Below are 13,940 nucleotides of genomic sequence, written 5' to 3' on the forward strand. Positions count from 1 at the left end.
GTAACGCACCCATTACAATGGGTGTCGATTGGCGGCAATAACTGCCCTACATGGGCAACTCGTAGGCTTGTTTGACCTCCCTAACCTATATAAAACATGGCTTGACCTTGCTACTCTCAACCTGAGGGTCCTGCGTTCGAATCACGGCTGTGCACCAATAGATTTTTCTATAGAGCTACGATGGCCGAGAAGGACCGTGGTCAGGCCCAGATGGCACCTATTTGTCTATACTAAATAATGGTCAAAGATAATTATATAACCATAGTGCAATACTTAAGCTGTAGCACAATTAGATTGTTATCATTAGATGTTCCCTACACCTGTGAAAAAATCTGAAAATAATGAAATGAAGTACGACTATTGTCTATTTTCACAATGCTTGATTGTGACTGATGTTTATGATCTGTTTTCTAAATGACCTCAATAATCATGTATTAAATATATTTTTACGGTTGTTTTACTTTCGGACTTTTAGGGATTTTATTTCAACAATATAGTATTTCCTCAACAACCATAAGATTTGGCGGCTATTTGTGGTGCTTGATCAATTTCCGTTCATTAAATACGAGTAGAACCTGAAAAGAGTCAGATACTGACGAAAGAAATGAAAATCCTATTTTTTTCGGGTTTGATTTACAGTGAAACAGTTATTATTGGTTCAGGTAACCAACCTGTACAGATATCTCAACACACGAAACAGACGGAGAAATATGTCTACTTCATGGACGGACATTCTTCCAACCATTTTAATTGTAATTGACTTTTATCTTAGGTTTAAAGAACTTTATTACTTATAAGAACTTAATACTAGTTCGCTTACAATGAGATACAGTAGGTACTTAATTCTAAATTATATAATATTAGTAGCCTCTAGGGCGTTGGAAACATTACTGATTGCAAATAATCTTTTAGACCTCCTTTGAAAACATTCATATTTTCGCACTGTTTCAATTCCTCTGGTAAATTGTTGAAGAACTGTGCTCCTTCAAATAATATCGTTGTTTTTCCGTAATTACCTAGACCGCGGTGTTATAAGTTGAAGTTTATCTTAATATAATTAGCTCAACTATGATATCAAATGATCTGTTTTACGCATTGTAAGGTGTAAACATTTAAGAAATAAAACTTCTATAAATAATTTTCGGGTTTGTGTGTTTGAATTATATTCGAGATCTGGCGCTTAGCCAAAATAGAATGCGAGTGAGTGCGCTAAATATCTAAGAGGCGCACGCATTCTCTAATTCTTTCATATATTATGTTCAAAGAATTTTATTACTAGTAGGAAAGTGTAAGTGTTAAAATGTCTCCAAAGTGTCCCGTACCGCCGTTACAAGATATCACATTATCTTTAACAGCAAGACAGCTGATACACACAATAACGAAAATATCGACAGAAGAAGATGTGGCTCTACCTTTTACTATGGTGTCCTCATACTACGAGAGTATGGGAGTGACGAGTGATATATTTCAAGACCTACTTAATCTTATACTTACCTCGGATTATCTTGACCCATCAGTGAGATATTTTACAATGAAGCTGCTTCTTAAGGAGAACGTAAAGAGCTTAGCGACAGGCATGTTCCCGTGTCCATACTATAGGAGAATCCTTGAACTGATTATTGAACAAGGCCGCCATTTGACATCTTTAAATATGAAAGGTGTGTGGGTGAAAGACGAACATCTACATTTAATGTACGAAATAATCAAGAACCTACCTAATCTAACTACGCTTAGTATACCATACATAGCTAACGATGAAATACTTAAGTATATTGGAGAAAATAACAAAGTATTGAAACTGCTCGATGTCTCTGGTGAAACAGATATAACAGAGATTGGAATAGATGCCATGTTGACGGGTAATCCACAACTCGCCCAGAGTATTACTGTTGTTAATATTGGAATGTATGGTGAAGAAAATATAGATCACACCGATGTAGCACTGCTAATCCGAAGACTTCCAAATTTAACTAATCTAGGTAGCTATTCATATGTGGGTAAAGCAATAAATTACGTGTACAACCACGACTGTCCACCTAATTTTAAAACGAAAATACAATATATACATGATGTACAAACAAACCAAAGAACTATGAAAGCTATTACAGCAATATGTCCTTTGGTAGAAACAATTTACTTAGAAGAGGCTGACCAGGGTGTGCTTCAGCAGTTAAAGGATCTAAGTTATGTAAACAAGATAAAATTAAATAAGTTTCAGTGCCATGAACTACATCAACTATTAGATAAAATAGGATACAAGATATTAACGTTAATGTTATCAGGATCGAGAGGTTCTTTCAACTTTACTAGAATAGCAGAAACTTGCCCTAATTTGGAGAGTCTTGAGTTTTACCAATGCCAAACTGCAACTCACGAAGAAGAAGTGCCTTTTAATAAATTGGAACACATCGAAATAATTCAAGGCAACTTGTCGGGACCGTGCCTCAAGTACCTAATGACTTGTACTCCAAAGTTGAAAAAACTGATCATTGGGGATGAAATAAAACTAGACGATAATGACTTTGCTCGGTAAGTTCTTAGAGATTTATTTTTAATATTATTTAGGCCTTTCGTAAGATAATACGCAAAAGATAACTAAGCAAAAATTTCATTGTATCTTCGTCTGTATTTTGAACTTAGGTACTGCTTAAGAAAACCCTTCATATTTTCGAGATAAAAAAATAGGTTACTATTATACAACATTTTGTGTGATAAAAGATCTTATGAGACAGAATGCCGGAATGCTGTATGCACTTGTCTAATGTAATACGTTTTTATTTGAACTTAAATTAAAATTAATAAATGCAATTACTATTTTCAGGATATTACGCCGCTATAAATTTCCCAATTTAGAAGCGATTTGGTTTCCAAATGCGCCACGATTGACAAGAGAGACCGTAGACATGTTAATGGAGAATTGCCCTAAACTCCAAAGCCTGGGTCAGTTGAGTGGATGGAATTATACTCCGGATGACATGATGCTTATGAGAGCGATTATCGCAAGTACTAATACGGACCTAATTCTCTCTCCTTTGGGTATATTTCAACAGGGAACGTAACGAATGTATTAAATAACATTGTTAATTTATTCAAATTTGGACTTAATAAAACTTCTAAAAACTATTTGTTTTCATTACTATTTAATATTAATAAAAAATAACCTGATCTTGGCTTCAAATTTCGGTCTGTTTCGTTTTATTTTTCAAATAGGCAAGTACGTGAGCCTGTACCTATTGCCTGACACACGCCGTCGATTTATGGTTTCACCGTACGAGCCAGTGTTAATGTGCTCTTAGACAGAAAAGTATTTAATGCACATCTAGGGCACGAAACTACGACCTTGAGGGGCTGATATATATTATATGAATAAAAACTCATAATTTTAAAATATTTTATTTAAAATTAAAAACACATTACATTATTGACTATACACATTGAGTATTTAAGGTACTGTTTAACTTTGGTTTTAAATTAATTGGCCCCAAGATTGCCTTTGAAATTGATTCTACAATAAAATGTAGGTATATTTAACAATTTAAATACAAAAGTACTTTATAAAACATGGTCATTATATATTTATTGAGTCGTAAATATTACTACATAATTAAAATACAAAATATTTATACTTTATTATCAATATAATTATTACATCAGTAAAATGTCATTTTTTTAAAGAACTTTTGCGATTTGGTTCAAAAATAATAAATGATGACAGAATTAAAATTTTAAATAATAATTCGTTTACGTTAATTTTTAAATAATTATTCCTTATTCTAAAAGGTGAAAGAGCGTTTATGTAAATATTTATATCTTTTATAGTTAGCTTCGTGTTAATTGCTGCAGGTTTTTTTTTAATTAATTTTAAATTTAAATTATGAGACTGCACAAACATTATCAAATGGTTATAAATTTGTGCGTTCAAATCCGATAAGTAACTCTTCAACAGTGATACATAAAGGCCGATTTACATTATCTTAGTGTTTAGGAGAGTGATTTAGGATAGTACTTTAGTTGAAACATGTAAACGCTACTTGCTTAAGTAAACGCTACGCTAAAGAACTTGCCTTTCAAGTTGTACTAAAGCACTCTCCTAAACACTAAGATAATGTAAATCGGCCTTAAGACATACGACAAACAGCAATCGAATGACGTCATTGTTGCCACATAATATGCTTAATTAGGAATTTAGTTACGTTTAAAATCACATAATAGAAAGTGATTTTTGACTCAGTCATCTTTTAAAAAAATTACATCTCAGGGCCACCTAAGTAATAATTATCCTTAAAATCTACTTATAAACTTCACCAACAACTACTTACTATTTCTGTCTTTTTTCAAACTTTGTAATGGTACATCCTCATGATCGCTGGAAGACTGTCTTGCTTTTGAAATTTTTTTCTTACCTTCTAATCTCATTTTGTACATTTTCGCCTCATCGGCGCATTTTGTTGTTATTATACTCCTGAAATTTAATTTAAAAAGTCAGTTTTAAAGATCTATGCGAGCGACGGACCAATGTGGAAAATAGCATAGGACATGTGTGTACGACACAGTATTTTTAGGAGGTCTATAGTAATATACAGACAATAATAGTAACATTTGTCAGATGTCAAAAACTGTGAAGACATGTTATTCTTCTATTTTTTTAAATTATTTGTAAAACGCATACAAATATTTCTTCTATATACATAATATAATTTGTAAAATTTTACGATCAAATTAAGTGAAAAAGCTTTATTAAGTACTTACCTAACTAAGTTTTCCTTAACTTTGAATTTTGATGTTATTTCTATAAGTACATCCGACACGATCTTTGGATCTAAACACATTTTGGCGGGTTTATTTTGAAAAGCCGGCGATCGTTTTCCGGTTAAAGAATGCGTTGCCAGTATCCTAAGAAAAATAAAACAATTAACAACTAGCAAGATTTAATAATTAATTAGTTAATCAACAATTATTAAATTGAATACCTTCTAGGAAATGTTGCCAGTAACAAAGTTCTCGTCGCAATAGTATAAGATTTCCAATTTACTTTTCTGTATTTGTCTTTGTGTATGAGCGTTTTACCGCTTCCAATAGGAACCTTAGAAAAAAATCACACATGAACTTAGGTACCTATTGTATCATTTACAACGTATGTCGTTATTGCCAACAAATTTGACAACTGTTGTAAATAGAATAATGAAACTAAATTAAAAGAGAGAAAGCCTTAAATTTTTGAATATTTTTTTATTATCTTTGTTTTTGTAGATTTATATAAGTCAGCTTGATCTATTTTCCATATTGTATATTTATGTTTAGTTTATTACTTTGCATTCCGTGATGGTTTTTAATTAGTACTTTATTTCTTATACGTTTTCACTAAACAAACTACTAAGACTAATAAAAAAAATAAACAAGAAAAAAATAATATATTCAGAACATGCCTATCCTATGAGAACCTGAGTCTATTATGTGTGTAAACAAAGGTTGTGTTTGCAAACTGAAATTGTATTTTCATGTTGGGTATTCCAACAATATATACAATTATAATTTACTCAAGTTTGCTTTATAAAGAACCTGTTTGTTGGCATTTAAAGTGTCAATTAAATACTACATATAATAAATATATAACATATAAAATTAATTAATTAACAATTTACTAATAATAAATTAAATGCCGCTTATCGGTACTTACCCATTCATCTTGTAATTTATCCCGATTATGTTCATTGCTTGAAACAGAACCAACTGTGCTGTATTTATTAGTTATCAATACATTATCATCAGAACGATTGGATTCTTCACTCCTCGGACTGAGTATATCATCAAAACTTTTTTCTTTTACATTTTCGCTATTATTTAAAGTTTCATTTATTATGGTTCCCATAGTTTTAACCTTTAAATCGTTTATCATACCAAACAACTGTTGGAAAGTCTCTCTGATTTCCAAAACGTTTTTTAAATGTATATTCATTGTGTTTTTAGGTTGGGTTTTTTTCGTTGAATCGGTTACGAAACTTTTGGTATGATGCTGTATTTCATTGTGTTTTCTTTTACGACTCTGGTTAGCGTTCAATTTTTGTTCCTGCAATACTTTTACAACTGCATTCGGCCTGTGTACCGGAGTCATGTTCTTTTTGTTACGCCTTTTTATTGATATTTGCCGGAGGTATTGTTGTAGATTGTTTTCTTTATCTACCTGGAATTGTTTTTAGTGATTAGTCGATTCCGTATTATGGTTTAACCCAATTTAAAACATTAGTTTTAAATATACGATTTTGTAGTTCAATTAATCAAAAAATATATATTATCTTTTCGTACTTTACACCGAAATATTTACAGCTTTTTTTATTTAAATTAGAATGGCATACCCAAAAAATGTATACTAAAAAAACTGAGTATTATTTATCATAAACTTTTTTATTAACTAAACAATCTATACAAAAATCACTTTTTCGCATTAAATCACAATTCACTTCAATCACACCTTTTTTAAATTTCATTTTATAAGTATCCCGATTTGCGTGCTTTACGGCCTATATGATCAGCTGTCCCTACACTAAGTCGACCCGCGATTGTCTGCGTTGTCACTGATTTTTTTCAATACTACCGACTTATTGCATAAACAAACAAATAGGTATAACATAATTTTTGAGTGCAAGAGTTTTTTAAAAAAATATTAAATGTAATTAAGTCATATAGATACTCACTTCTTCGTCAGAGTCATCAGAATGACCGTTAGATGGTTCCCATGACGAAGTACTCGGTGAGTAGTCCTGGTCCTCATTAGGCAGACTTCCACCGGCTCCTGAATCATTGTGGCCATAGCTTGCTGTGGATTTCTTCGGTTGGCCTTGAACATTAACTGAATAATATTAATATCTACTTTTTTGATCAAATTGTTGGTGAGCCAAACGAGTTGTTAAATCGTGCTGGAGATTAATGAGGTAATGAATATATGTATATACACACTGTATTGTTTTACCAATTTTGATATATAATAATGGAAAAATTTGTGGTTTAAATAATTCTATAATATAAAAACGAGGCGACCGATAAATATCGTATTATATTTTCAAGTCATTTGTTATTGAAAATTAATTTACTTACAGAAAAAGCAACTAGGATCTTTGGATAGCAAACAATAAGGCACAAGAGGTACATTGGAAGTTTCAATAAGATAATGAATTAACGGTTTAGACTAAGTATAAAGATTCACATATTATTTGGCGCCATTATTATTTTACATTTAGGAGGTGTCCGGTCATGGCTTAAATAGTAACAGTATTGTTAGGAGCACATACTAAGTACTTATGATTTAATGAAGCAAAAGTAATACTAGCACATAAATCACTTACATTCCTTCCGGTCTATTTCATTTCCGCTCTCATTTCGATCCGTGGATATTGGAAGGCTCTTTGCTTCTTCACCGAATTTAGATCCTGTGCTGCGACTTGTGCTCCAATCGGCTAGCAACCATTTTTCTATTTTACTCTTCGACGACATTTTTACCAACTAATCACGCTGAGAATCGGTAAGTGACTAAGACAACCCTTGTTGGGTTCAATGCATTTTCGCAGGTAAAACTTTCATTGCACCCTTACTGCAGTCATTGTACGCCCTTCTTAAGCCGGAACAATACCGTTTCGCCAACTGCTAACAAAAAAACGGCCTTTTTGCGATCTCAGTTTCTAAATAGATACCCATTTCTACGAATACAATTACTGGTTTTCTTATCTTCTCTTTCTAATAATTGGTGAGTTGGTATTTGTTTGTTGGAAGAAATTAATGGTAATGTTAAAGTAAGAAATGTGAATGTAAATATTTTTTGAGTGTCTATTTAGATTATATTTATTTATTTCTTAAATTAGAAAAGTATAATACTATATATGAAGAATAATAATGTATTGCTATTGGTTATAAGTCATGTAAGTTGGATAACATTTTTAAAATAGGGAATAATTGGGCCTACCCACACATATTTAATAATTAAGATTTCCTATACTTTGGATGCTATATGTGTAAGTTTTAATGTATTTAAGGTAAGAATATAATAATCATAGTAAGGTAGATACAATGCAATGAAAATCTAGTTATAGATATTGTCTTGCCAGTCTAAATCGTTAGGCTATTTTTCAAAGATTTTAATGAATTTCTGGAAGAACTGAAATGTTATTTTATATTTTTACTGCTATGATTTAGTGATCATTAACGATAAATAAACATGAATTTCGAATGAAGCACAGCACAATATGATTGGTTATATTAGTAAACTGCGATATATATTAGTAAACTGTCTTATTATCTTTTACGCAAGCAGATACGTACATTTTTATTTCAGTTAGCCGCCTTTAAAGCAACACCACCATTGATTAATACCTTTAAAATTACATCTAAATGCTAAGCCAAACCGGATCTAAATATTTTAAGACCGATACAAGTAAAAAGTCAATTTGAATTTATAGGTTTTCATAAAACCTCATATTTGTACCCCATGTTTTGGATAATAGGGAGGGAATATGACTACATTTAATTGCCTATTATACCTTTACAGCTTATACTCTGGGTACGCTGGCAACAAAGCAGGGTTGAGGTTAATGATAACTAAGGATTTCTTTAAGCTCGATCAGATTTTATGGATTGTATCATCTCAATCAGATTCGAGGATCGCATTGCATACATACGATCCAATTCGACTTTCTATAGGACTTAATAAAGTAAGAACATGAAATTTATTTTAACCCTATGGATTGGGCGATTAACTTAACATCTACAAAGGTACCTAACATTAATTAATTAGGGCTAGAAAATTTTATTTCAGATTGCAATAAACCCAACTATTTAAAATTCCTCGGTCTAATACAAACTATTTACGTAACTCAGTCATGTATCGTATACCTTCAGGTTATAACAGAAATTACCAGCAAATAGATATATTTAATTTATCTAAAAAATGCTTAAGAAATTATATAAAAACTCTAGTATCCTTTATTAGATAGAATGGCTTTGTTTTATTCCTCATGAACTATGAATCTTAGAATTTATTATAAATACAAATATTCTTTGAATTTTTTTTTTCTATTTGTTTAGGTGTAACTGTGCTTTGTGTATGTTTAAATGTGTATACCGTTTTTGGCTTTTGTGTATAGTGTAATTTTTTGAATATTGTATAGTACTTGTCGGAGATTGAACGCGCCATAATAATTGTGTTTGGACACCACGATGAATTGTTGAAGATAATGACGTCATAAATTGGTTTGTTGGCATCAGCCATTTACTCTCGACATTAAAGTCCACTTTTTAAAGGCTTCTGATTGGTTCGGCCGCTCAACCGAACTAAGCGCTTCACCAACCAGTTCCCATATATATAGCAACCAGAATTTGTAATAAAGAGGTTTCGTGACATTTCGTGTACTCGTTCCACGACCGAACCCGAATCGACCACAGAGTCAAACGGCAGTCATAGAAACAAGTGTCAAAGATTACTTTAATATTTATTATCAATAAGTTTTAAATGTTTAAAGTGATATGATAATTAATATTAATTATTGACTTTAATTAATAATAATAATAATAATGACTATGGAGTCATTATTATTATCGACCATTGAATAGTCGGTAATTTATAGATCTAGCAACATTGACAAATAGACCATTCGTATTAACGGCTTCGTAATTTGACTTTGACATTATTAAATGACAATGACAGCTGACACCATTTCTTGAATATAAATAATAAAGACTACAGACTATCAAATAGTCCTTAATTTGCAGATCCATTAATATTGGTAAATAAAATAAACCATATAACGGTTTTGAACTAATTTTACCCCGATATTACCAAATGATGATGAATAACAATAGCAGCTGATCAACACCATTCCTGAATTAAATATCAAGCTTTACACGTTTGTAAAAATATAATCATTATATATGAATTTGCGCCCACACGGCCATACTGACTCCAGCGCGTCCCTTGCGCTGTTTTAGATTGCTACAACTTTAAACAAGGCATCGCTCATAACAAGATCTAGCCAACACGTAAAGCATCACTCATTACAAGATCTGCCAACACATAAGTCATAAGGCATCACTCATTACGAGATCTAGCCAACACATAAGTCATAAGGCATCACTCATTACGAGATCTAGCCAACACATAAGGCATCACTCATTTCGAGATCTAGCCAACACATAAGGCATCACTCATTTCGAGATCTAGCCAACACATAAGGCATCACTCATTTCGAGATCTAGCCAACACAAGGCATCACTCATTACGAGATCTAGCCAACACAAGGCATCACTCATTAAGAGATCTAGCCAACAAAAGGCATCACTCATTACGAGATCTAGCCAACACAAGGCATCACTCATTACGAGATCTAGCCAACCAGACCAGGATCAAGGATACGCATGGTGGCCAGCCAGCGTTTTAGGAAGGATGTTTTGGATAGGAAAAATATAATATTTTGTAAACGCATCAATGCGCATACATAAAATAAACATCATCTTTCGTCATGAAAGTTATATAAATATAATGCAATTACCTAGGTCCAACATCGTCAGGTTAGCAGGAAGTAGAAGCCTCCTCACGTAAATCGGTCTGACGAATCTTCCGCCCATACGGTCCATTCGACTGAACTAGTAACTTACCATGACGTTCAAACAATTGCCTCAATTGGTTATTTAGCCAACGACAACAAAACCGCCTCGGCCTGCTGACAACTAGGTTAAGGATTATGAAACAGTTCTTCTTATAAGCTGTATAAATGACAGAATATAAGAATATACGGGAAACCGATGTCTTTAAAAAATAAATAAAAATTAAAACCTACGGTAAAATGGTATCACAAAAACTATGATATTTGGCGTCACACTGTTACGACTTTAGGGGTTTAAATCAAATTACATTCCTGATGTTCAACATATAAACGTCAAAAATATTAGAAGGTTCAATTTTAAATTTATATTTACAACTGTGATTCAAATCTCACTTACCCATCGATCCTTCATTATGATGATCGATATAAAATGCTCGCTTAGTTTTTAGTGACGAGTAATACCCAACAAAATAGAATAAGACCGAAAAGTGGAAAGAAAGAAATCGCAACGTACGGTAGACAAACATCACCCTATTTTGATGTTTAGAATGTAACTGAGCTGAAGAGAAAGCATTTCGTATTGAGTATTAATACAAAATTTATATTTGTCATTTTACTATTATGACTAATCAAATTAAATTTTATGTGTGAACAGTAAACGTCTAAAAATATTGGATGGTTCAAATTTATATTGACAACTTTGATTTGAATCTTACTTCGCCATATCTGTAACATATGGAATGTTTATCATGATCATTATAAAACGCTCTCTTCGCTTTTCGCGATGAGGAAAATAAAAAAAAATAAAATAAAAATACATAAATTGACCGAAAGGCATATCTAAATATTCAAACTATCCATCTGGTGTCACGAAAGCAGTTTTTCAAAAGTCTTCTGATAAGTACATTCATGATTCGAAATGTACAGACCTACAACCAATATTCAACCCAGTTTGACATCGATCTTTTCTGTTCATAAAATGACTGTGTGACACACACTCACACACACCGGCTATTTTCGTAAGAATAGTTATATTATTTCATAATTTTTAATTTTATTCTTCCTATTGTCCCTAAGATATTATGGAATATCCCTAGGTAGATATTTGTTATTAATTGGTTTTTTTTTTGTAAGCATAATTTACAAACTTTAATTTTTCTTTAAAATACTGTAAATCTTCCAAAAATGTAATAAATAAATATAGGAATTCCGTGAAAGCTAGTTGCCATATCTAGGCAGCTGTAATAACGGGCTTTGCCTAATCTATTAATTTGGTCTGCAATTAAAGGTAAACGATAATAAATTATGTCTAACCGTATTTGAATTTAACTTGCGAAAATAAACGCAATGTCGGTCCATCCCGTTCCTCTTCTCGACTAATAAAATTGAGCTCTGAATGGGGAAGAGCTATCTATCTCTTAATATGCCATATTACTCTAAATCTCGAATAATTTCCACATTTCCCCTGTACAATTTTATCGGGTATATTTTTTTTTAAATCTAATTTTTAGCTCACCGATTGTTACCCGTACGACATTGATGATATTGTAAATCTCATTAATCGGTATTTATTTTAATAGGGGGCGTCAAATTTGAACACTCAATAAACTAACGATTAATGGACATATCGTTTTCGCTGAGAGTAACGCTAAGGCCGGGTTTGTTTTTAAAGAAGATTAAACCGTATTAAAATATCAAATTGAGTTTAGTTGTCACCTACTACATAAAACGCTAGCTCTAAAATGACACTATCTATTTCTACCATAGCTGTAACGCTTTGCTTTGAGACATACTTTTGACCCTCAATGCCCATAAACTGTACGTCAACTTGTTTACGTTTACCAAGAATTAACTATTAAAACCAGCAATGCTTTCTCGAATTAAGAAACGATCTGCACCAGTATAAAAAAGACAGTAATAATGTTTGTTACCAATAAATACAGTTTTTGTACCACCCTCAACAGATGAACAATAGTAATTACATTTATTTAGGGCGTCTCGTTCGTCATTTTGACGGCGGTAGCAATTTTTCTCGAAGTGATTCTTACGATGGCAGTAATCATTCAATAACCTTAGAATTATTAAAAGTGCCACAAAAACTGAAATTATTCTTACTAAATAGTGACGAAATAACGTTAGCCTTAGAGGGATTTCTCTCTATGCAGTACCGAGAAAAATGACGGTTCATTGCAAGTAAAACAAACGAATTGATCCTATAAGATATGGACCATAACAAGTGGCTCACGTGAACTATTTTCGATTTTACGTTTACAAAACGTTTCAAAAACTAATACTAATTTATTAAGTAAATCGAGGGTAATACTCAGCAACTCAGATCGAATAAACTCAAGAGTAAATACCTGTGACCATCGCATCCATTACCTCGTCGTCGGTAGTTTCTTGTCGAATCCTCTAAAAAACGCATCCATACCGTTGTAGCGTACTCTGCGTAGCAGCTCGCTTGTAGTTGCACCATTTCTGCACGTCATTCACATACCGAAACTCGTTGCCAAACGTATGGTTCCTTCACTTGTTTCCACTTTTGAATGCAACAACCAGCTGTCGGCCCATGTTTTAACTCGTAACTATAGCATTGCCTTTATTCGAGCTTCATGTGGAGGTACCATCAACTTCGTGATATTTTCGTCCGCGTTGGCGCACCAATCCCTGTTCCAAAGTGAAGGTTGTGCCATTCAAAGATTCAGAAGTCTTTTGGGGCAGTTATCCCACCGCTGCTGTCGGAGATTGAACGCGCCATAATAATTGTGTTTGGACACCACGATGAATTGTTGAAGATAATGACGTCATAAATTGGTTTGTTGGCATCAGCCATTTACTCTCGACATTAAAGTCCACTTTTTAAAGGCTTCTGATTGGTTCGGCCGCTCAACCGAACTAAGCGCTTCACCAACCAGTTCCCATATATATAGCAACCAGAATTTGTAATAAAGAGGTTTCGTGACATTTCGTGTACTCGTTCCACGACCGAACCCGAATCGACCACAGAGTCAAACGGCAGTCATAGAAACAAGTGTCAAAGATTACTTTAATATTTATTATCAATAAGTTTTAAATGTTTAAAGTGATATGATAATTAATATTAATTATTGACTTTAATTAATAATAATAATAATAATGACTATGGAGTCATTATTATTATCGACCATTGAATAGTCGGTAATTTATAGATCTAGCAACATTGACAAATAGACCATTCGTATTAACGGCTTCGTAATTTGACTTTGACATTATTAAATGACAATGACAGCTGACACCATTTCTTGAATATAAATAATAAAGACTACAGACTATCAAATAGTCCTTAATTTGCAGATCCATTAATATTGGTAAATA

At 32.5% G+C, this 13,940-nt stretch overlaps 2 protein-coding genes across 2 annotated transcripts; one reads left to right on the forward strand and one right to left on the reverse strand.

The window, feature by feature from the left end:
• Positions 1 to 1,192: 1,192 nt before the first annotated feature.
• LOC125063678 lies at positions 1,193 to 3,123 on the forward strand. Its single transcript, XM_047670247.1, has 2 exons — positions 1,193 to 2,529; positions 2,822 to 3,123. The coding sequence occupies exons 1-2, from the start codon at positions 1,301 to 1,303 to the stop codon at positions 3,057 to 3,059; spliced, it is 1,467 nt and encodes a 488-aa protein (XP_047526203.1). The 5' UTR covers positions 1,193 to 1,300; the 3' UTR covers positions 3,060 to 3,123.
• Positions 3,124 to 4,125: 1,002 nt separating this feature from the next.
• Positions 4,126 to 8,797, reverse strand: LOC125063661 (early boundary activity protein 2-like). The gene is made up of 6 exons (XM_047670224.1): positions 7,341 to 8,797; positions 6,693 to 6,835; positions 5,678 to 6,181; positions 4,971 to 5,083; positions 4,750 to 4,893; positions 4,126 to 4,462 (listed from the first exon to the last, which is right to left on the reverse strand). Exons 1-6 carry the CDS (start codon positions 7,486 to 7,488, stop codon positions 4,312 to 4,314), a joined length of 1,203 nt encoding a protein of 400 aa, XP_047526180.1. The 5' UTR covers positions 7,489 to 8,797; the 3' UTR covers positions 4,126 to 4,311.
• Positions 8,798 to 13,940: the final 5,143 nt, after the last annotated feature.

The sequence above is a fragment of the Pieris napi genome, chromosome 3, assembly GCF_905475465.1.
Source record: "Pieris napi chromosome 3, ilPieNapi1.2, whole genome shotgun sequence".
NCBI lineage: Eukaryota > Metazoa > Arthropoda > Insecta > Lepidoptera > Pieridae > Pieris > Pieris napi.

Excerpts from the sequence above, each read along its gene's own strand:
- LOC125063678 (XM_047670247.1), top strand. The coding sequence starts at position 1,301 with ATGTCTCCAAAGTGTCCCGTACCGCCGTTACAAGATATCACATTATCT. Across the intron at positions 2,530-2,821 it reads GACGATAATGACTTTGCTCG|GATATTACGCCGCTATAAAT; the intron begins GTAAGTTCTTAG and ends TACTATTTTCAG.
- LOC125063661 (XM_047670224.1), bottom strand. The coding sequence starts at position 7,488 with ATGTCGTCGAAGAGTAAAATAGAAAAATGGTTGCTAGCCGATTGGAGC. Across the intron at positions 6,836-7,340 it reads TGAAATAGACCGGAAGGAAT|GCCAACCGAAGAAATCCACA; the intron begins GTAAGTGATTTA and ends TTAATGTTCAAG. Across the intron at positions 4,894-4,970 it reads CTGGCAACATTTCCTAGAAG|GATACTGGCAACGCATTCTT; the intron begins GTATTCAATTTA and ends TATTTTTCTTAG.